Raw genomic sequence first — 23,656 nt, 5'->3', positions numbered from 1 at the left:
TGTATAGGGTGTAGGAACTGGAAAAACGCAATTCTGAGCCGTCCATCTTTCTGTTGGGGACCCAAATTTGGTTTTAAGGCTCTATCTCCCATAGTTTCCGAGATAATCGCGAAAAACGAAAGTGCCAAAAAAAATTAATTTAATTCATCTTGTATAGGGTGTAGGAAGTGGAAAAACGCAATTCTGAGCCGTCCATCCGCCTATACTGAACCCAAATTTCCTCAGAAATCGAATGGAATATGTTTTAATGCTCTATCTCTCATAGTTTCCGAGATAATCGAAAATTGAAAAGCGCAATTGTGACAACATTGTCAAGTGGGGTCTAGGAGTCACCCCTGGTTCAAAACCATCTTTAGAGGCCCCAGCACGCCATTTCTCGACCCGCTCTTTCATTTGAGCCCAAAAAAACATTCATATCTTGTCTGACATCGCTGCTACAAACTCGGGTCTACAACTCTGGTTTTCAGTTGAAATTGGAATTGTTAATTTACACAATAATAGGAGTGCATTGACGATTTTTTCGTAACTCGCAAAAATCTTCAAACAATTTGCTATCGATTGGTGATAAAATTTTTTGGAAATAATGAAATAGAGGGGATAACGCCTTTTTTTTTCAGAGGTGATTTTTCAAAAATTTATTTAAAAAAAAGTACTGACTAGCAAATGTTTTTTATTTGCTTGCAATTTTCTTCAAAACTACTTCAATGCGGAAAAAATAAAAATTTGTAATATCTATACATGAGGGGCTAATTGATCGGATCTATCAACTCGGCTTGTTTCCGAGGTGATGGTGGCGACAGCTGCCAGATTTCAGTGAAGCGAAAATCTCGAAATTCACAGGTGATCACCTCAGTTACGGGGATAGTAATTACGTGCTAAAAAAGGCGTAATATAATCCAATATTGGGATCAGACGAAAGGTCAGAATATCCGATGTGTCGGTAATGACGTCTCAAGGGTGTGTTGCTTCCGTACAAATTATAATTAGGCTTTGTTCTCGGGGCAGAAGTCAGCTGCCATATTCTGTTGTGAACTTGAAAAATTGGTGAATTTTGAGGTGCATTATATCCTCATAATTACATGCTAATTATTATTATTCGCCCTCGAGACGTATCTATCGACATGTGACAGGTTAAGACCTTTCATTTGACTCTTAAATCAGAATTTTATGTCTACTTTATAATTATAAACAAAAATGAACAAAAAGTTCATGCAGACCGAGCCGTAAACCGGTAAAAATCGAAATCCATTGTTTTTTTCATTATTTTAATGGAAGAATGGATTCATTTCTAAGCATTGGCTATTCGACTCATCGCATAATCATCCACACTAGTGAACAATCGTGGGCGGACTCAAATCTCATGAAAAAATAGATGACACGCGTGCCCATGAGAGTGCGCAGCAGTCACAGGTGATACCTAACCTACCGCACATCCCGTTCCGTCGTCCGTCCAACCAGGACGCCATCATCGTCCGTTTTGCATTGTACATACCTCGCTCCCGTGGTGAATCACTCTCGAAAAAATCCTTTGAAGTGACACCTCCGCAGCCCCTTCACACGGTACAATCGCCACCCCATCAAGAACGCCTCCACCAAACCTAGAAACAATCGCGTACAATTCCCGTGTAGGCGGGTCACCGAGAGTTTGAACACGATCATAAACTGGAGGGTGGAAAAGTAAAGACGAGGGAGAAAAAGAGAGTGATGACTGATAAATCGAGTAACGGCGATTACAAGTATCAGATGGACGATGAGGGGGGTGGAACTGGGAGTGGTGGTGAGGACCAGCCGAGAATACCTCTGGAGAAGGACCGAGACGAGAAGGATCACCAGACGGACAAGGTTGGCGAGTACATGAGGGAGTTGCTGGCCGAGAAACTTGCACTCGATCCACAGAAGTGGCCCAATGCCCTCCGCCTCATCGACCAAGGTAAATAAAAACATGTTGGCGGTGAAGAGAAATTGGGGAGATAAATCAACACTCTACTTAGATCCTCGTATTTCTGTTGTGTTTTTTGTTCCTAAAGTGTTCATTCTTATGAAAGTCTTAGGTAATAACGTGACCACTCGCTGATTATGTTGAGGTAGTTATTTTTGTAGTTATTTTGCCGTTTTCAGTGAGAAATTGTTCCTGGGGCGAGGGGGAGCTATGCCGAATGGGCTATGTCCAGTCCCATTTTTTTCATGCTATCGAACATTTTCTTGTTTTTTTTCTCGATTTTTTTCTCATTGCTTTAACGTAAAACTTGATTTATCTAATTCATATCATTGAGTCCGCATATATTGAGGATTTCATGCGGTCCGTGTTACCTCCACTTCCCCCATATCATTAACATGAGACATTGTATTGAATTTTTTCCCCCGCCGGATGAGGCTAAATTAATAAGCGAAACGTCGCATTCTTGATGACTCAATTAGACTGGTTATTCATGTCTCCAATTTCCCATTATCCTCAATATAATTAATCAGAATGGAGATGCGCACGAATATCCATTGTAAATAAACGTCGCGGAGTCATTTAGCCCGTTCACAAATAAAAATAATTAACTCGAGGGGAAGAACAAATTGTTTACTTTACGTGTGCCAACGTCTATTGACGACATTGCGCCTGACACACGCGGAACCGTGAATTTCACTGGGAATTGGCGGCAGACACATTGAAATGGATTTTTTAGGGGGTCTTTTTGAGTCGTAGCAAATAGAGAAAGGTAAATTAGTCTGTCCTGTAGACTCCTGACATCTAGACAAGCTCATTGATTTGGTTCTCGTGGTCTTTTTGGAGTTGTTGGCTTTGATGCTCACCGGGAGAGGCACAATTATCGGGATTTTTTACCCCTGTTGGGAGGTTTTTTTGGTCGGAGGTACTCAAGGTTTTTTTGGTTATTGGGAGTTTTAGAGATTCAGAAGACACAGGCCATTGGAAAACCAGTTCGTGATCCTAAGTATGTGGATATCTACAGGGAGAAACCCATCAGGGTGTCTGTCAAGGTGCTGGTTCCTGTTCGAGAGCATCCGAAGGTACTTATTATGTTATTGAGTAGAATAGAGGAGAATAGAATAGAGAGAAATAGGGTAGAGTGAGCTGTTGAAAATTTTTGGCTGAATTTTCCGGTACAATTCTTGAAAATGATTGGCTAGTGATTTCTGCACATTATTTTTCATCATTATGTATTCATTTATTTATTAAAAGGAAGTTAGTGTCCGCTTTTATTGTGTTCAGATTTGAGAAAGGATTTTACCAAATTTTTACGACGAAAAATTCACGTCATTCATGAAAGTACGCGCATTGAACGGTGAAAATGGTTCCTTTTTCCACGTGTGAAAATCAGGGATCCCCGTCAATATGTAGTTTCTGTAATATTAGAAGGGTTTGGCCCTTACATTGATGAAGGTTTAAAATATACTGATCAAATTTTATCAATAGTATAATATTAATAATATAATTTTTCCGGTTAATGATGAATCGAATATTTGATAATGTGGAACTGTAAATTTACCATCAAGTGAATAATTCCAATTTCTTAAAAAGGGATTTTCGATTACACAAATAATCGTCAATCTTTCTACCTAAATTGTTGACAAATAAAATTAAAAATGTTAAAAATTTGAGTATTTAAATTGATACTTGAATAATTAAAAAATTTAAGAGTGATGTTAACTAATTGACGACTACAATATTTAACGGTAATTATATTTTATGGTAATTATATTTAAGCTTTTGCGAAACAATGTCCACCAATTTTCATGTCAATCTTTTTTTTTTCTATTAAAAAATAGATGAAACATTTTCGGTCAGCAATCTACTTCGGCAAAGCCTATGCTAGACTTCGGAATATTTCAAGCTTATTTTAGCTTATGAATAAAAAATTCTTATCTATATACAAAATGTTTATAATAATGATAATATTATGAATAATAATAATAATAAAATTGATGTATTATATACGTTATAGTGTATTATTATTTGATACATTTTATGCATAAATAAGTATTTTTTATTCATCAGCTAAGATAAACTTGAAATATTCCTAAGTTTAGTATACACTTGACGAAATAGATTGCTGACCAAAAATATTTCACCTATTTTTTAAAAGAGGAATAGAGAATATAGATCCAGTGAAATTTCGTTTGCATTCGCTAAATGCAGATTCTCATAGTGATGAGACGCATTATTAACTGGATTATCCCCAGAATTATCTTATTATTCATATTTGAAAATTCTATATGTTCAAATGAAGCAATCTAAACTTTGAAAGACTTCTTGAAATCTTTATTCACCCCAGTGACATGTTCGCTTCATGATTTTCGTATGCAAGTTATTAATTTGTGTTGCAGTTCAACTTTGTGGGAAAATTATTGGGGCCAAAGGGTAACTCAATGAAACGTCTGCAGGAGGAAACCATGTGTAAAATGGCTGTATTGGGTCGTGGATCGATGAAAGACAGACAAAAGGCAAGTGAACAAGCCCTTAATTCACCTAACACAAGTTTAATTATCCCAAACAAGTCCTAAACAAACAACCAAACTCTCCCATGCCCATTGTCATGGATTATTCAGCCTTTGATTCTTGTTAATTCATCGCCAAGACAAATAACCAGTGCCATTGGGGCTAGATCCCGATCTGGATACATTGCGCTCGTCTCTTTTCGATCTATCCTCGTTTTATTTTTTCACCTGTAGGAGGTAGAATAGATGTGGCCACATGCGCATCGTAAATAATCCAATAGTGGCAATCGATTTTCTGTACTTGGACCGAAGTAATCCTGTCGTTTCCTTCTGGGAGGGATAGAAAACTCCCCGAGGAGTTACACGACGAGGAAATATTCTTGGGGGATGTGGCATCCTTGGTTGTACCTCAACATTCTTTGATGATGTGATTTATATTCATCCAGTCATTGGGGTTCGATCCAAGGGGATTCATAATGAATGATCAGTGGATTTTATCATTGGAAGAATGGAAAATTACAGTTGTCCATTTGATAGTTTAAATTATGACAAATATTGAGTATAAGGAAAAGTTTTTTTTGTCGTTTCTTCAGAAGAAAACTTGGAAGGTCTCAAGAACAAGCGGATCCATCGAAAAATATCAGTCGACTCACTCGTTTTTTATATATTTGGGTTTTGTGATGAAACAACTGAACCAACTTTTTCCCATACTTAATAAAAAAATTTAGAATTTATGGTTTTTGAAGGAAGACTGATGCAGACAATTCTTAAACTCGAAATCAGTGAAATATATTATTGGGAGAATATAGAAACTCAAATTCGTTCATTTGATAATTTGATTTATGGCGAATGGCGAATATCGAATGTAAGAAACGTTTTTTTTTTTTTTTTTTCGTTTTCTTGATAAGAGAACCCGTAAAATCGCGAACACTTAATTCTATCAACCGACGTCAACGGGCCTTTTCGCTCAAAATTCCGTGCACTAAAAAGCATAAAAATATTTCAAATTTTGTACGAAAGAAAGCGAGTGACCATTTCCTGGAAAAAAAATTCCCGTTGAAAAAAAAAACCAGAAAGAATGCTCAGTGAAAGATGAATTATGTGAATGATCCCTGAAGGAAGAGGAATGCAGACAATCCCTGGATCCAAAGTACGCTCACCTCGCTGATGATCTACACGTGGAAATAGCAGCCCTCGCTCCCCCCGCTGAAGCCCACGCTAGAATTGCATTCGCTCTCGCCGAAGTACGAAAGTACCTCATACCAGACAACAACGATAACATAAGGCAGGAGCAGATGAGGGAGATGGAGCTCAGCATGTCGGATGATCCCGGCTCTAGTGATGAGAGACGACCGAGCTCAAGATCTGCTGGGATCCTGAGACCCAGCAGTCGACCTGCACCTCCCAGGTCCTCACGAGGTACGTAAATTATGTTTTCAATGTCTCGGAAATGAGTTCCGGGAGTTTGGATGTTTATTTTGTAGCTTTAATGTTTTCCTCAATGGTTTTCCTCGGGGTATTTTTGATTCATCAGCCATGCTACCGCCCCCATCATCTCGTGGACCAATAACTCGTCCTGTCCCAGCAAAAACCAAGGTGTTTTCCATTCTGGATCGTGCCAGAGTGGCCATGGATCAGAGTTATGGGTGAGTTTGATACTTTGTAAACAGTTTGAAGTGATTTTGAGGATTGATGGGTTGCCATGAAAATTTATAGACTCTCCGGGGATAGATATGATGATCCTACGCCACCTCCACCACCCAGTCGATCTCACCACGATTACGATTACCATGGATCATCCAGCAGCAGCAGTAGATATGATCGACACTATTCTCCGCCTTCTTCGTAAGTCTGTTACGAATATTGAAGATGTTCTGTCCCCTTTGAGCCAATTTTCACGCACAACATCCTTATTGTTTTATTCAAGAGAGAACAATTCATTGGGAGAACATTTTAATCACTTAATCACTCTTTTTTCTCTTTATGAAGTGCTTATAGAGATGATGTCTACTCCTCTTCGAGATACAGCACGTATGATTATGATGATGATCCACCACCACACTCGTCTCATGATTACTATGAAAGCTCTGATTATCCGGGTAAGTCCTTTTTCATTTGTTCATGTTCATGCTCAGCATATTGGGAAAACAAAATATGCTGTCGTGTCTAATTTTTTCAGTAAATAATTCATGACATTTCTTGAATATTGTATGGAAGTATATTTTTCGGGTTCGTGTGGCCATGACAATTATTGGAAATTGTGGGAATTCAGGGAATTATTTATTATTATAAATTCAGCAGAATGCACAGAAAATCCTATTGGGTCACCACTACATTTTGTAGAAATTCGAGTTGTTGTCGTTGATTTCTATTGACAATTGTGCAGATTGCTGGGCGATTTTTCAATTCATATTTGATTGAACAATTTCAATAGATAGGAGAATCAATAGTCAAGAATTTCTGGAGACAAAAATCAAGAGAAAAAATTGTACAGAAAAATCTCAATCCATTGAATTTATTCTACGAAATATCTATAAAAAATCATATGATTTATGTGAAATTCTCAATAGAAATTGACAAAAAATAATATAGTTAAAGATTTTTCTATTGAATGTTTCCATACCTTCCCCTAGGGCAAATTGATAACTATGGGCAACGTTTCTATAAAAATTTATCCGTTTTCCACCATTCAGAAAAAAGCTACAATATGAAAAAGAAAAATTGATTTATGCTGGCTTCCCCCGAAGTAATTGAAATAAAAAAATATGGGTTAATCCGTTGAATTCACAGAGGAGTCATCGGGCAGAGCTTGGAAATCTTACAAGACAACGACAACCTCTGGTTCAGCGTCGCGCTATCGCTCTGCCCCGTACACCCGACCTAGCAAGTAAATATGCGTTTTCTTTTATCTATCTTTCAGTGCAAAGGAAAAAAAAAACAAAAAAAATTCTTACAATTGAATAATTGAATTCTAATCGGTCTGGCTAATTTATTGACATAATGGACCTGTGAAAATTCAAAATTAATCTCGAAAAAAAATTATCATTTTATCGTAATTAACAAAAATTTTTTTAAACACTTTCTGAATAATTGTCAAACCAGGATCGAGGTGAGAATTAAACGTAAGTCATCGTAGTTAAGAAAAAATTGACTAAATAAATTCACATGAATAAATTAAAATACGAGCAAAATACAACAGATGGAAATAAATATGGAAGAGAAGTGGAAATTTCCAAAGAGATAGATTCATTGGAAAAATCTACATAAACTAAAAAACACAATTGATAATATTTGTAAAGAAAACAATCAATTATTGAAATTACAAGAAAATGATCTTCTGATGCGTGGAATATATCTTTTAATCAATTTATAATTAAACTACATGAAACTATTTAGTCTGATAGTTCTATAAATAACCAACTTTTATTGGCATAAAACCACTAACAAGAAAATGAACAAAAAATTGATACGAAATTATTCGTGTGTGTAATAATATTAAAATCGTATTATTAAATGTCAGCTTCTTATAAACATAATCATTAAAACATCACGTAGACAGCATCACTTATATATTTATTGTGGGTACATACAAAAATAATGAAAGCAAAATACATTCAAAACCTAAACGCAAAATAGTCGTTATAATGGCTAGAGGCAAGAAATAGGTATTTCAATACCTAATAAAAGAGCGAGAAAAACTGAGAAGATAAATTGTATATCATGCGTAAATACCTTAATATCTGTAAATGTTAAATCCACGAAAAACTTCATTGATTAATAAAAAAATAATACACACAAGAGGAAGCAGCTCCAGTCGATATAAAATATCAAATAAACGAAACCCTGTCCCAAAAAAAAAACATTAAATAAAGAGAGTAATTCAGAGAATGTAATATCCACAAGAACTATAAAACATTTATTCCTTCCTTCATAAAAATATGAATAAAACTGCCTTTTTCTCTTTTAGTTTATCAAGTTTTTAATTCGTCAGCTACTTGAACATATCGTCGAAAGAAAAGTTTTTAAAAATTATTGATAAATAAGAGGTGAAACATGTAAGTACGTCTGGCAATGGTGTACGTGACTTTGCAATCAAACAGATCCATTATTTTCCAGGAAGAGGAGATTACATGGCAGCTCCAAAAAACGTCATCGCTCTGTATGTAGCGATAGTGAGGCGGCGAAGGTATCTAAAAGATAAATCCATGAAACGCCGCAGTTGTTGATCAGTTCGGCCCGATTTTTTATCGCGGAGATAAATGATTGATTATTCCTTGAGAATATCTGAGTACTTTAGTGCAGTTCAAATTCAGAACAGATCTTGCAACATTTTTTCTTATATTCCCGTTTTGTCGATGAATAATGCGAGGGGCCATTCATTTGTGAAATCACTGTGTCACTCAGGACTGAAATCGTATGAAATCAGCAATCATCAAAGATTTTTCGATATTTATGGAAAACATCAGTAGTCAAAGTCGACGTAAATTCAAAATTTAAATAATAAAATCACCCCAAAGTGCTCTGTAACCCAGGGTCAAATAGAGCTTGAATGAAAGCTCTGATATTGACCTAAAAATATAGAAAATCATTTCGACGGAATAAAAATCTCCAAAGTACTCAGATATCTTTAAGTAATCATCTAAAAGAACAGAATGTCATAATCCGCATTGGCTTCGATAATTTAAAATATCGACCGTTCGATGGATGACTCTAAAATAAAAAATCGGGCCCCGGGACTCGTTCGGCAATTGCCCCACCCCGACAATTCCATAAATTAAAAATTGAATAATGAATCTTATCAGTACTGCTCGGAGTACGAGTGAAGGCCAGCCAATCGAAGTAATTCAGGATCAACACCCTGTCTGCTTCACAACTTCAGACGCACTTCATTGGGCGTCGGAGCAGGCCGTGGCTATAACTTCGTCCATTTTTGCTTTAAACTTTTGCTTTATTTCTATTCTTGCGAGCGTACGCGTCCTCTCGTATCCCGCAGGCCCACGTCATTCCTCAGTCGTCATTCGAGTCTTACAGAACGCCCAGTGCCGGCAGAAGTAATACTATCTCATGGTATGTATTTCACATCCTTTGTTATCATTCCGCTATGATTGTTTGTAAACATTGATTTCTCATTGTTTTTTCTCACTTTTTTTAACGAAAATGTTTATTTCTTATCGTCCTTTCCTCTATTTCAAGAATATTTTTATCATATTATTTATCTAAATGAATTGTCCGACGGTAAATAACACGGAAAATTCTTTTTATAAGAACAAAATCCATTCACATTTTGCAAATTGTGCTTTTTTTAGCCAATTCCACAATTGTATGAATATTTTCACAATAATTTTTATCTACATCGGTGTCACCATACGGTATACCATATAAAATCATTATAACCGCAAAAATTTAATTACATCATGCATAATGTCTATTTTTTATCGTCAATGTCACTATTCTATGAATATTTCTATCATATTATTCATCTAAATAATATAAAAATCACCATTATAACAGCAAAATTTGAATGATATTTCACAAAATGACTATTTTTCGTCGTCATTTCTACTATTCCATGAATATTTTTGCAATAATGTTCATCTACGTGGTTCTCCACGCGATAAATAACAACAAAAACGATTGTTATCACTCCGCAAGTAATAATTAATTCTCGATAGATGAGTGAGACAGCGAGGAGTAGAGCAGGTCGCGATGAAATATTCAATAAAATTAATCGCTTTATCACACTGCAAAAGGAACACGTGGAACAGACGAACCCTCTTCTAAGAGAGGTAATTGAACATCACTCGAGAAACTAATCTACATCCAATCATTCACAATGATAATATTCGTATAAAATAAATTGCTTCAAGGTCCTCAATTCGATAATGGAGATAATGAAAAATGAGGATCCACTGTTCAAAGACGTGTTCCAAGAAATCATGTTTGCCGGTAGTTTTTACAAAGGAACAAGGGTGGGTAAACCTGAAGAATTTGATCTTGATTTGATTCTAAAGCTTCCGGTTGACTACAGTAAGATCAAAGTAAGTTTGTACTGAAATTCTCTTCGTACTAGTATTTTTCTATTTTTGGAAATAGTGTTTAAGGGCGACCGCGGTGAAATTTCAGTCTTCGTTAGAGCTTGGGACTTATTGAGTGACTTTTAGAATATGATGTTATTTTCACTAGCCCTTTCCATCTTTGAGGATTAACCCGACATTGGTCACCGTAGAACGAAAATGCCGCAGCGCGTCGTTTTTATTCACTAATTGACAAAAATTCCAATTGAGTAAAATTTAGGCACTCGAACGATTCTAAAGGTAAAAAATATAAACGTCACAATCTCACAATATTTCATCCAAATTCACTGACTTCCAAACTTCACCGCAGTCTCGCCTTAAATAGATGTGAATGAGTCAGGGGATTTAAAGGAATAACAACGGCAATTGAACAGTCAAAAGGAGCGACGTTTTGCTAAATTATTTTAGCTTCAGAAGCCCGACATAATAAATGTAATCGACATTTTTAAGATTAAGAATGCAACACTAAAATCATTGAGAACGACACAAGAGGTCATTGATTATGTGGAGAATCTGAGGAATCTTAAATAATTTAGCAAAATGGCGTTTCTCTTGATTATACAATTAGCGTCATTATTACTCCTTTAAATTGATTCATTACCATGGAGATGATCGAGAACATCAAGTGTTCAAATATTTTTTGGGGTAATAGTTTGAGGAAGATCGTCCTGGCTATGCGAGAATAAAGCTCCCATCAGACTCTTTCAAACCCGCCTGGGAGACACATAAGAAGTAGGCAATAATGTTATTTATAGTATGAAAGCGTTTAATCAAGCAGGGGGAAGTGGGACAAAATGGATTTTGATTTTTGATTTTCTTTGATTCCCAATAACTCATTGAATTGTTAATGAAACGAAATGATTTTATTTCGATGCAAAGTACTATTCTTCGGCTTTGTGATGAGCCTACGATGAATTTGTTTCTGAGTTTTGAACATTGAAAAGAAATTCGAGTGTCCATTTTGGTCCACTTGGCTCTTCCTTTAATAGAATTGCTCACTACGTTTCCCCTTTATTATTCAGGGTTCTTAACAAATGGATTTCGAACGGCGACAATTGCCTCAATAACGATGAGCTACGTAGATGGTTCGAGAGTGTTGTTACAAAGTCATTCTCCAGAATGGAGAAGAATACGGAAGGCTGGTCGACACTCAGAATCGGAGATCGCTCTGTCAAAGTAAATATAAAACGACTGAATAAAAAAAGGAGATTTTACCCTCAGAGGAATCAAAATCCAAATCAAAGTGGATGTAGAAATGAACTTCAACATGCACGTAAAAATCCAAATGTTCATCGCTCTAATCTCCAGGTGAAGACTAAGAAGAGTGGTCCAGCATTCACTCTTATGGTTGTCTACGGCAGTGGGAAATTCGACGTGGATCTGGTGCCTGTCCTCGAGTTCAAGACCAGACCCAAACTCGTCGTTTTCCGTCGAGTCCCGACGGGTGATAAATCGTGGTATCTGGTGCCCAAACCTTTGAAGACTGGGACTAACCCTGAACTCAGCTGGAGGTTCTGCTTTTATGTTTATGAGAAAGCATTGCTGTCTACTAATGGGAAAATTAAGACTGTTATAAGGCAGCTGAAGGTACTCGTCGTAATTAGAATTTATTCATTTTCATTTTTTTTTTTTTGGATTTGACAAATGTCAGCGAAATCTCGTAAACTCTTATTCAGAAACTGAAAGATTGCCAAAACTGGTCTTCAATCCTCGCCAGTTACTACATCGAGACATTAGTCTACCACGAGTTGATTGCGGGCTCGCTTGATCTCAGCAGATCTTCTATGAGTACTCTACTTCTCCACGTGAGTAGTCTCATATCCACTTGAATGAAAAAGAATCGAAGAATTGGACGTGGAATTCACTTAGAATTTTTTGGAAATTTGCATACCAGCTTCATCTGCATTTTCAATGTTCTGTATTTTAATTCAATTGAATGTCAAATTTTTTATGAAACATATTAATTGAATTGAATCAAATTTTCAACAGCTTGAGAAGTCAAACCAATGCTTACTTGATTTTTAAAAATTTCATTAAATATGCAAAACAAAATAATTCTTCAATAACAATCTTTTTTTGAAAAAAGGCATAATGTCTCGAATGAACAATATCCAAAAAGAAGCTGTGAATGAAGTCAATGTTGCAAATTAAGGTTTAACCAACTAAAAAATTATAAAAAATGTGGGCACGTATTTTTACCAGAGTATCAACAAACATTGAATTCCAGAAATTCATACTCCAAAGTGTGGTCCAGAAGGAATTGAATTGTAATTATGATTAAAATCATATCCAGTGAGCATAGGAATTAGAACATGAGAAAATTATTTCTCATAATATGAAAATTTAACAGCTGATAAATTGGGACATATAATTCTCGTTGACCGCACTACCTTGTGCAATGAGAATGGTTATAAACAATTAATTGAAAAAACAAAATCAAATTATCGAAAGGGCATCAACACTAGTATCTACAAAAAATTCATGTAAATTAGTTGTTGCCAAATTAATTTCGAATTACAGATGTTGAAGAAACTGAGCGAAGCGTGCGACAAGCACAGTATCCCTTATTACTGGGATACTCGTAACAATCTTATTGCTGAGAAGACATCAGAACAATTACTCCCCATCAAAAAGCGAATGCAGAAAATTATCAAGGACATTGAAGACAACCCAGAACAAGCAATCGATTACTTTCGTAAATAACTTTTTTCTTACTCCGAACTTTTCAAGTTTTATGTCTTAGTCAATAATCATTTTTTCTCCTCAGTAAAACCTGAAGAACGTCAGGCATTAGCTGCCGCAGGACCAAGTCCCCCCACTACCCCCAACTCTGACGACTCGTGGACTGGTATTTCATGGCTTTCGCCCTTCATTAATTTGTATGTATTTCGATCAAAACTGTAGTCATTCGGCTAACGATCTTTGGAAATAAATGACACTTGCAGATTTCGGGGACTCGTCACCAATGCTTGAGGCTCAATTACGAATAGAAGAGAAGTTGCTTATAAATTTCCTAGAACCCGAAATACCAGAAGGACCGAAGAATATTCAGTCGATGGACCAAATTGCCATTCTCACTCGAACAGTGGCTACTTTAACAGACGAGATAAAAACCCTGAGATCGACGTTTTCGGGAGAAATTAGAGATCTCAAGAGCACGATGAAAGAACAAACTGAGGCTATGAACGAAATCATACAGCTCTTGGTGAGGAGAGAAATGAGGGAGGTGAACTTAATGAGCCAGAGTCTGTTGTGAAAATGATAATTTTGATTTATTTTATCGAGTATCTCATGCAATCTCTTTCTATTGAGCTTCTGCTGGTTTTCGGGTTGCTATAACACACGCGTTCTCCAAGGAAACTTCCGGGGTGGTATAATAGTACAGACGACTGTCAAATCCAAGGCTCTTCAGGTGCTGTATCCTACCCCAATTCAATATCGCCTTGACTTTTCTTCCTGTCGACTCTCTCTTCGCTAATTTTACCTCCTGACTGTAATTTTAGTTTTTATTGTGCATTTGTATTTTTACACATGAGATTTTAATAAATATTTTTCAACTCACGTGGGGTCATTCAATGCATCTCTGTTCTTCCCAGTGCCACAAGTGGCCCAACTTGCGATGCTGCATAAAATCGGAAATTCGTCAGCAGTGAAACCATACATTTTGAGATAATTTTTTCCTACGTATGAGGCATAATCGCATCTGTGATGGCAGCAGAAGGCTATTACCAGACCGGATACTTCGGTATTTATATCTTCTGCTATAAGGCGTGATAAACAGCGTATGGTCAAGTCTGAAAAAAGGCAGTTCTATTTTCAAAATTCTTTAAAAATGAGAGGATGATTTGGACTCGAAAATTTAGAGGAATTGTTTTTTTTTAGATTTACCAGTCGCAGCTCCACATAAATGCTTGGCAATTGCGACTTTGTGTTTGATTCCCTTGATTTCTTCAATTTTACTCAATGCAAGATCGGCAATGTCTGCACGGATACGAATTGTATTCATGCTTGTCTCTTCATTCTTCAGTTTATTGTCTTTTTTGTTTCGGTGACTGGAACGATCTACTAGGACAATTGTGCTGTTTTTTGTGGTTTTGAGCATTTGAGCCAACCAATACGTTAATTTTCCTGGGAATCCAAATACATATTAGAGTGGGCAAAACGGCCATAATCTTCAAAATTTGAATTTTTCCAAATATTTCATGAATTTCTATTTTTAAGAGGTTTTAAATACTTTCTGACGATTCGAGATAGAGAATAGAATACAAATCAGTGAGGTATAAATAATAAGATTGCAGAATATTCAATACCCTGGGATTAAATGGGTCTTGAATATAAGTTCAATAAATTTAGAATTTGATTGAACAGGAAAGTATAGGGTCTAATTGACACTTTGAACTTCTCTAAAGATGTGAATAATTAATTGAATTGTCGTTGAAATGGGGTAGTTTTTGTAAGAAACCTCTGAATGTTTAAATGACTTTAAAAAGAGCTGAATTAACTAATTCACCGTCGAGTGATAAATATTCTGAAAAAATCAGAGATAGTTGTCTCTTCTCGCCTCTCAAATAACCGAATAGAACGTCAAAATGTACCTTTGCCAGCCCCAAATTCAATGAAGCAAGTGTCTTCTCGAGCCAGTCCCGCTCGATTAATATGCCCCAAAAGCGAGGAATTCTGTATCAAATGCTTTCTAGTATTGCTCCCATAAATTGGATTATTGACTTCGGAGTCAAGGACTTCATGTTGAAGGATCAGCTCTTCAATTTCGGGTAAATCAACTGGAAGCACAAAAATTCGACTGCATTCGTCGAATATAAAATATCTTTTGCATAGAGACATACCATGCGCAGCTTCCACCCTCCTGATAACCGACTCAACAACGCTTTCTTCAAGTAAACTCAAAGAAACATGCTCGGGATTCTCCAGAACATCTCCCCTGTTAATTCCATCAACAATATACACCGGTTTGGCGTCAATCATCTTCTTGGCATTGCAAACCTTCAAATGTTTCTCGAGTCTCGATTCATAACAGGTACTGCAAAGTGTCTAGAAAATTAATTCACCCCAGGCAATTAAGGATGTTTATCTAGAATCGTAAACACCCTAAAATGTTTTGTTTTTTGGAGCTATTTTTCTCTTGTTAAGAAGAATTTTAATGCACAAACTCAAGTCAATTATTCAGGAATGAAGTAGATGACATGGGGAGGCTAGTGTAAGTGGAAACCAGTACATACAACACCCAAGAAAAATTAATTGAATTGAATTGAATTAAATATTTTGTTGAGTCCTCCTGAATTTTTTCAACATTCACAAGGGCTATTGGAAATAAAATTCCCTTTTTACATTCAACTTTAATTCTGTACTACTTTAGTCTCTTAACTCAGTAAATAAATAAATAAATGAGTTATCTCTAGGTATTTTTTGAAGCTTCAAAATGCAGCCGTTTCCCTACAGAATTTTCCTCGAAAAAATGCATCAACGTTCTTAGAACACCCCAATCACCCCCGAATGAGTAGACATAATGAATTGAGAATGAACTTACTGAGAATTATCAATGGGACAGAAGACCCGTTTTTTATCTTCATGCACAGTGATTTCCCCAGAAACCTCCATGTGCTCACCACAGAATTTATTTCCTTTCTTCACAGTCATCCTGCAGTATCTTTTTTTTCTTTTCACGAAATATTGACAATGCTCCATTGTTGCAATATGCACACGTTGACGTTTCTCTTGTGGTTGATCCATAACCTCTGAATGATGGAACAGTGGGACTGGTTGTGCAACGGTGGTGGGAACATATGACTGGACTCAGACATGTAAATATGCGGGAGCATGGCTCTTGGATTGTGACAATGCTCCGAAATTTTGGTGCATGAAGAATCCCTTCGTGGAAATAATCCGGTATTTCTTGTGAATTGGGTAGAGTGATTAATGAGGGAAAATGAATGTGAACAGGCTGAATGAACTCAGAAGGAGTGTCACACTCTGCAGGAGCTATTGTTACAAATTGAACGAGGCGCGTGTCGCCGGTGAGCATTAAAATTTTTCATTAATAATAATAATACTTTTCTCCAGTTCGAGTAATTATAAGGCAATATTGAAGTGGTGAAAGAAGATGACTTAGTTAACGTTAACGAAGTTTGGAAATTATCTTGCAATTTAATACAGTTCGCAAAATTGTTATGGAGAATTCCTCAATTTATTTAAATTTCCAGTACTAAACAACGCTGAGTATTCAATTTATTGGAAATTTGAGAATATATTTACCTGAATTTTCCTGACTCTTAGCAATTGTCATGGAATAATTAAACTTCGGCTAAAATTTTTTTAAGTGTAGGGATTGCTTGGTTGGATTGAACGATAATGGAAAATCACCGATTTCGATCCTGAGAATTTTCGAATATTTTAAAAGGTGTGAGGGATAGTGAAATTTGCGGGATGAAATCCCCTTTTTTGTAGAGCAGAGTGAGATTGACAGAAAAAATCTTCATAATAATTATAAACTATTTTTTGAAATCCAATAGAAAGTATTTTATAGAAAAAATCAATAGAATTTCATCCTTCTATGCAACTTTTTCTATCGAGATCTGTTCGATAGGAATTTCCTCAACATGAATTTTCGAAAAAATCAAACAAAACCAGTTGAAAAAATTAAATAGAAGAATTTATCTATTGACTATTTGTATTCAAATTTTTCCATTAAACATTTCCATTGAAAATAAAACGAGTAGATATGCTGCTGAATTTTTCAATAGAATCAGTCGAAAACGAATAGAAAGATCACTAGAAATCTGAAGTTTTCTAGCGAATTCGGTGGTTTTTTCTGACATTATTTCGTACACGTCGCCATATCGCGCTAAATTCTCCCCCAGATTTTCCACCCACCTACGAGACCCGGGGCGTCGAGGAGCACTGGAACAAAGTCTGGGAGACGAACCGTTACTTCACACCCAAGGATGGCTCAGCAACCTTCAGGATGATCCTGCCCCCTCCGAACGTGACCGGAGTTCTGCACCTGGGGCACGCATTGACGGTTACAATCCAAGACGTCCTGGCAAGATGGCACAGAATGCGAGGAGAGTCAGTTATCTGGGTGCCTGGGCTGGACCACGCTGGCATAGCCACGCAAGCAGCAGTGGAGAAGTACCTCTTGGCCACCAAAGGCGTCACGAGAAAACAAATGGGAAGGGAGGAGTTCCTCTCAGCCATCGAAGAATGGAAGACCACCAAGGGGAATGCCATCGTAACTCAGCTGAAGGGCTTGGGGGCTAGTTTGGACTGGTCACGAGAGTATTTCACGATGAGCAAGGAGCACAACGCAGCTGTGACGGAGGCCTTCGTCACCCTAAGCGATCGAAACCTGTTATACCGAAGCAAAGACCTAGTCAACTGGTCGCCAGCCCTGCAGAGCACCATCTCGGACATCGAGGTGGAGTTGCTGGAGGTCTCCAAGAGGACTGAAATCCCCCTGCCAGGGTACAAGAAGAAAATTCCCTTCGGTGAAGTGGCAGAGGTTGTCTTTAAGGTGAAAAATTCTCCTGAAGAGCTGGTTGTGGCGACGACTCGAGTGGAATCGATGCTGGGGGATGCAGCCCTGGCTGTCCACCCCGAGGACACGAGGTACTCTCAATTCATCGGGAAAGAAGTCTTCCACCCCCTGAGGGAGTGCTTCATTCCAGTGATCGCGGATTCCTCGGTGAAACGAGACTTCGGCACTGGAGTTCTGAAGATAACACCAGCCCACGATCGAACGGACCTTGAAATCGGGAGAAGACACGATCTGGAGCTCATAGAGGTGATTAATGAAGACGGAACGATGAATGAGAGGGCGAAGGCCTTCGAGGGTCTCCCGAGGTTCGTCGCGAGGCAGAAAATCCTGGATCACCTGGCGGACAAAGGACTCCTGCGGGCTGTGAGGGACCACCCGATGGTGATCCCACTCTGCTCGAGGTCCGGAGACGTTGTGGAGCATCTCGTCAAGGAGCAGTGGTTCGTGAGGACCCAGAGAATGGCGGAGAGGGTGCTGCAAGCTACGAAGAACAATCGCCTGAGGATTGACCCTGAGAAATTTGAGGAACCCTGGGTCCACAGGCTGGAGAACATGAGGGACTGGTGTGTGTCGCGACAGCTGTGGTATGTGATTATCTTATTGATTCGTATTTTTATTTGTGGACAATAGCGGTTTGGTGGGGAGTTAATTGTTGGGGTTCACTAATGACATTTTTCTCGTAAATTTTCAATTTATTCGGCTGGTTTATGGTTGCTGATGCCGTAAATTTTTGAAACGATTTTATTATTCAGTTTATTTTTATGTGTGATGTGATAAATCTTCAAAGTTCCATCCTTTGTGATCTGATTTATTGCAATTTTGGCGCCCAACGTGGGGCAGTTCACACAAAACATTTACTTTATATTGTAATATTTATGCACGTATGAAAAAATTCAATAGAAAACTTTAGCGAAAAAGTCAATGTCCTGCGCCCTATTATTAGCTCCTCGAGGCTAATTCCATCAATCAATTTCGATTTTTCTATTTGAACTTTTCTGTTGAGATTTTTTCTACTAAAACTATTGCGCACGGATTTTCCAAGTTTTTTCCGCTATATTTTGTTTCGTTTTGCATTGCAGGATCCCAGTGAAAAAGATTTAAAAAATTCATGCTCAACTATTGTTATAGAAAAAATTCCAAGAAAATATTCATATAGAAAAATCGAAATCTATTGACTTTTTCTATCAAACATCTTATAGAATCCCAAAAAATAAATAGAATTTCAACGAGAATTCCCCAGAATTTTTTAGTGAATTTGTTAAGTTTTTCTATTGAATTTTTTCATACGTGTGGCTACCAGAAAAAAACACTCAGAAACGTTAAAAGAATGAAAAATAAAATCGATAAATCTGTAGTTTCACCGAGAGTGCGAAAACCCTTGAAAACGAAAATCAACAAACAATATTCAAATTAAAACGTGAAAGTTTAGAATCACTTGGGCCGCGCCAAACTCAATGATTTATTGCAGGTGGGGCCACAGAATCCCTGCCTTCAAGTGTTCGAATTCGTCTGAGAGCCATTGGCTTGTGGCTCGAACGCTTTCGGAGGCTCAAGATATTGCGAGCAGCAGATTCGGAAGTGGTTGGAACGTGCAGCAGGACAATGACGTCTTGGACACCTGGTTCTCCGCTGGATTGCTCCCCCTGTCTGCCATGGGCTGGCCCAGCGGGGACTGCAGTGGATTTTATCCCCTGAATCTCATGGAGACTGGACACGACATTTTGCAGCTGTGGGTCACCAGGATGGCGATGCTGTGCGAGGAGTTGACCGGACAGTTACCGTTCGAGGAGATTCTTCTTCACGGGGTTCTTTGTGACGCTCAGGGGAAGAAGATGTCGAAGAGTTTGGGGAATGTCATTAATCCAGAGTATGTGATCGATGGAATTAGCCTCGAGGAGCTGAATAATAGGGCGCAGGAAAGTTTCGCCTCTGGGATATTGAGTAAGAGTGAACTGAAAAGAACGCTTTCTGTTAATTCGAAGATGTTTCCGGGGGGAATTCCAGAGTGTGGGGTGGATGCACTGAGGCTCACGCTTTGTGCTCATGACATCAAGAGTGGTAGGATTAGCTTTAACGTTGTCGAGTGCAAAACTAACAAACATTTTTGTAATAAGATCTGGCAGGCGTGCAGGTATGTTCTTCTTGTGACCGACGATGGGGGGGTTGAGGAGCCCAAGAAGCTTTCCACTGTGGATCGGTGGATTCTGAGCAAAATGGAGCTGATGGTTGAGAAGGTCAATGAGAACTTCAGGGAGAGGAACTTTTATCGGGCTGTTAATGCTGTTAGACAATTCTTTTACTATGAATTCTGTGATTTTTATCTTGAGGGGACGAAGTTTGGGTTGAAGAATGGGGATAAGGACACTGTTGAGGGGCACAAGTGGACGTTGGTAAAGTGTTTGGAGGTGTCTTTGAGGGTGCTTGCTCCTGTGATGCCGTATCTGAGCGAGGATTTGTATTCAAGGCTGAGGAAGAAACTCTCTGGATTTTTGGAGGTCTCCTCGTTGATGGAGGCTCCTTATCCCCAAGAGGGGGAGATGGGGCGACGGAATGAAGCGCTGGAACAGCAGTTTGAACATGTATTGACAGTGGTGATGAGAATGAGGAATATTCTGAGCCATGTCAGCAGGAAATCCATTTTAGAAGTCCATGTTGTTGTGGAGGGGGAAGAGAGTTATCGGTTGTTTGCTGAGAATATTAATTTCCTGGCTGCGACGACGAGAGTCCCCAATTTGAAGATTGTACAGAAACATGATTATGTTGTTAAGGAGGAAAGTGTGTGTCACGAGGAAGCTGATTGTAAGTTATACTTCTTATTGAGTGATAAAGAAGTTGAAGATCAAATGAAGAAGAAAATACTCACTGTTTGAATTCCCTTTTGTGGAAGTCTAAAGTATTTTTTAAGTATTTTCATGGAGAAAAGTGTGTTTAGTTCAATAAAGTTCATTATCACTCCAAAGTATTTAATTTATGCGGAATATCATCCAAATTTTTTCCTGAATATATTTTAATTAATTATTGATTGAAATCGTTTTTAGTGGAAGACACCAGATGTTGATAATTGATCACAATGTTTTATTTATTTATCGTCTTCGGTTCCGTCTGTAATTTTTAACAATGGAGACGAACATTTCAATTTATCCCATTTATTCTTCAAAACTCGATCCACAGAAATTTCCAATGATTTCTTAGCGCTACGAGATTTCACATCTTCGAGAGCTGCTTCTAATAGTTCATTGGAGACTCTACATTTTTTCACGTCTAAATATCTGAGATTCTCAGCTAGATTGAGGAGTTTCATTAGGCCAGGTTCTGAGACCAGTGGGCAGTTTTGGCAATTCAGGGCTGTGAGGCTGCGAATTTCCTCGAGGTAGTAATCGGTGATCAGGGGCAGGTTCATTACGTTGAGGATACGAATGTCGCGGAGGGTACTGATTTGTTCCATAGAGCGATCCGTGATTTCAGCGTTCGCTGGAATGATTAGAAAAAAAATTCATGAAGTAATAATTGTGAAGAATTAGAGAATGTCGAAAAACTATTTTTTAGAGACTCGTGAGTAATAAAAAAATTACATTGATATTTTGTCCTAGAATGACAATTATTATCACGAATGATAATTACAATTGATGTTTTCTATCAATTACTACAATAAAATTAAGAATTTTTTATAATTATAAATTATAGATTCCCTCTATTTTAACAAAAAAAGTGTGAATTTCATTTAGTTTTCGAACTCACAATTGACATCCAATGCCTGAATGCTCTTATTGGTCGATAGAAGACCTACAAGTGTTTTATCACCAAGATTGCAGGAGGACAGATAAACATGTTTCAATTTCGTCAATTTCTTGAGTCTCTCGAGTTCCGCTACAGGCACCTCGGACTCCGTCAGATCCAAGAAGAATAGATCTTTCAATTCTTCAATTCCCTTTAAGCTGTTCTCCCTCAAATTGAAGCCGCTGAGGGTGAGAGCTCGCAATTGTTTGAACTCAAACAAATTCTAGAGAAGGAAAATATAATCGATGAAATCACCATCAATACATTGAATCCAAGAGATGAATGCGATTTTTATTATAAATTGAGCATTAATCGTATTAGATTAATCGAATTCCACGACGCACTCCTCCAATTAGAGAGGAGATTCTTATTTATTTTGTCGTCTCATTCGATTCAACACTGATTCAAAAAGAATAAATTAATAATTTGTAGTAATGTAATGGAATCGAGTGTTTAATTTTGTTAATGTTTAATTGTTTTGTTTTCATGATTCCATCATTCGTGAGATTTTAAAACTTGAACTCCGAAGCTAATTATCCCTTCTACTAATTAAATGAATGAAATCCGCCTCTTCTTGAATTTTTGCGGGAAAGCGGCCCCGATTGTTGATAACGCGCAGGCGCAGATTCAAATCGCCCGCAATACGTGCAAGAAGTGATAATTTACAATCATTTTAATACGGGAAGGCTTCTCCCATTGTCTGCACTGCTAAAATGCTAATTGATGTCGACTCACTGGAAATTTACGGCCTTCTGCCTCACCATCCGCCGGCTCTTCGGATTCCCGCATATAACAATGGATCTGTCGCACCGAAAGTGGTAACTGCCCCAGAGACCCTAATTGGAACTTCTCGCCAAGATTTGTCAATTGGATATAATTAAGTTTGTCGCTGTGGCTCTGAAGCAATGAACTCAAGTTATCGTAGTTCACTTCTTCTTCACATTGATCACAATCGATTTCTATTCTACTCGCTTTGGTAAATTGTTTCCGAAGTGACGACAGATCACTCGCCCCACAATCCTTCAGGTCAATGCAAAGGTAATCCTCATCCATTGTCATCCAGAATTACTTTATCGCGCAATGAACAGTGATGTATTCGAATGGGAGGAGGAAGTGCGACTGAAGAATATAATGTTGGGCTGAAGTTCGTGTGTTGAGGGCAGTAGAATGACATGAGACATTGACCTGTGACAAATATTTGGCATTGCTTCTCGTGCCAAGACATTTTTTCTTTCTAGATTGATCTCTAGGTGACACTACATAGCATAATTGAATGCAATAGTTCAAAAATTGGGGGCCGTTGGTGGCGCTTTTATTTTTAAAGTCGTATTCAATTTACGAATTCATTGCTGCATTGAACATTCTTCTAATGAATGGGGAGACGGAAAGTAAAAAGCGCGAATCGCTGTGTGACATTGTGATAATGAAAAACCGAAAGAGAAATTCATGACGCAGACTCAAGATGTAATCTCCTTTCTATATATGGAACTCATTGAGAAATTCAGCATATTCAGTGATCTATGAGTTTATTCCGATGATTCAAGTGACGAGCTATCCAGAACTCTCCAAAGTATTTGAAAAAAGTAAAAGATGAATGCTAATACCTCAGTTGAAAAATCGAAATGACCAGTTATATGGAACTCATTGAGAAATTCAGAATATTTGATAATCTGTGAGTTTATTCCGATGATTCAATCGACGGGCTATCCAGAACTCTTAAATGTATTTGAAAAAAGCAAAAAAAAAAAGAATGCGAATACCGCAGTGTAAAAATCAAATGTGATTTACCACTCGCCCCCTACCGACT

At 37.7% G+C, this 23,656-nt stretch overlaps 5 protein-coding genes across 10 annotated transcripts; 3 read left to right on the top strand and 2 right to left on the bottom strand.

Moving 5' to 3' along the window:
* The first annotated feature begins 829 nt into the window (after positions 1-829).
* LOC107044364 (KH domain-containing, RNA-binding, signal transduction-associated protein 3) lies at positions 830-9,330 on the top strand. 3 transcript variants are annotated; one of them, XM_015266218.2, is made up of 10 exons: positions 830-1,930; positions 2,897-3,018; positions 4,336-4,452; positions 5,565-5,865; positions 5,981-6,092; positions 6,163-6,291; positions 6,436-6,545; positions 7,237-7,333; positions 8,563-8,632; positions 9,249-9,330. In XM_015266218.2, the coding sequence occupies exons 1-10, from the start codon at positions 1,705-1,707 to the stop codon at positions 9,267-9,269; spliced, it is 1,305 nt and encodes a 434-aa protein (XP_015121704.1). In that variant the 5' UTR covers positions 830-1,704; the 3' UTR covers positions 9,270-9,330. The 3 variants fall into 3 exon arrangements, 2 of the variants coding, with proteins under 2 accessions (XP_015121704.1, XP_015121706.1); XR_001461333.2 differs by lacking the exon at positions 9,249-9,330 and adding an exon at positions 8,414-8,501 and having other exon boundaries at positions 831-1,930; XM_015266220.2 differs by lacking the exons at positions 8,563-8,632; positions 9,249-9,330 and adding an exon at positions 8,414-8,554 and having other exon boundaries at positions 831-1,930.
* A 95-nt stretch (positions 9,331-9,425) lies between these two features.
* Positions 9,426-14,081, top strand: LOC107044363. 3 transcript variants are annotated; one of them, XM_015266215.1, is made up of 10 exons: positions 9,426-9,513; positions 10,119-10,232; positions 10,314-10,484; positions 11,173-11,252; positions 11,543-11,696; positions 11,829-12,107; positions 12,197-12,325; positions 13,041-13,215; positions 13,288-13,368; positions 13,466-14,081. In XM_015266215.1, the coding sequence occupies exons 1-10, from the start codon at positions 9,511-9,513 to the stop codon at positions 13,774-13,776; spliced, it is 1,497 nt and encodes a 498-aa protein (XP_015121701.1). In that variant the 5' UTR covers positions 9,426-9,510; the 3' UTR covers positions 13,777-14,081. The 3 variants fall into 3 exon arrangements, with proteins under 3 accessions (XP_015121701.1, XP_015121703.1, XP_015121702.1); XM_015266217.2 differs by having other exon boundaries at positions 13,288-13,399; positions 13,466-13,576; XM_015266216.2 differs by lacking the exon at positions 9,426-9,513 and having other exon boundaries at positions 9,733-10,232.
* On the bottom strand, positions 13,774-16,311 carry LOC107044365 (tRNA:m(4)X modification enzyme TRM13 homolog). 2 transcript variants are annotated; one of them, XM_015266221.2, is made up of 6 exons: positions 16,066-16,311; positions 15,365-15,558; positions 15,116-15,301; positions 14,409-14,648; positions 14,083-14,314; positions 13,774-14,011 (listed from the first exon to the last, which is right to left on the bottom strand). In XM_015266221.2, the coding sequence occupies exons 1-6, from the start codon at positions 16,266-16,268 to the stop codon at positions 13,825-13,827; spliced, it is 1,242 nt and encodes a 413-aa protein (XP_015121707.1). In that variant the 5' UTR covers positions 16,269-16,311; the 3' UTR covers positions 13,774-13,824. The 2 variants fall into 2 exon arrangements, with proteins under 2 accessions (XP_015121707.1, XP_015121708.1); XM_015266222.2 differs by lacking the exon at positions 14,409-14,648.
* Positions 16,298-21,163, top strand: LOC107044360 (valine--tRNA ligase, mitochondrial). The gene is made up of 3 exons (XM_029126551.1): positions 16,298-16,552; positions 17,396-18,656; positions 19,541-21,163. Exons 1-3 carry the CDS (start codon positions 16,465-16,467, stop codon positions 20,940-20,942), a joined length of 2,751 nt encoding a protein of 916 aa, XP_028982384.1. The 5' UTR covers positions 16,298-16,464; the 3' UTR covers positions 20,943-21,163.
* On the bottom strand, positions 21,005-22,988 carry LOC107044366. Its single transcript, XM_015266223.2, has 3 exons — positions 22,585-22,988; positions 21,811-22,072; positions 21,005-21,543 (listed from the first exon to the last, which is right to left on the bottom strand). Exons 1-3 carry the CDS (start codon positions 22,906-22,908, stop codon positions 21,152-21,154), a joined length of 978 nt encoding a protein of 325 aa, XP_015121709.1. The 5' UTR covers positions 22,909-22,988; the 3' UTR covers positions 21,005-21,151.
* Between the last annotated feature and the right edge of the window lie 668 nt (positions 22,989-23,656).

Source organism: Diachasma alloeum, unplaced genomic scaffold (genome assembly GCF_001412515.2).
Source record: "Diachasma alloeum isolate Michigan unplaced genomic scaffold, Dall2.0 Dall_scaffold_00714, whole genome shotgun sequence".
Lineage (NCBI taxonomy): Eukaryota > Metazoa > Arthropoda > Insecta > Hymenoptera > Braconidae > Diachasma > Diachasma alloeum.
This window is presented reverse-complemented; position numbering and strand designations above follow the sequence as displayed.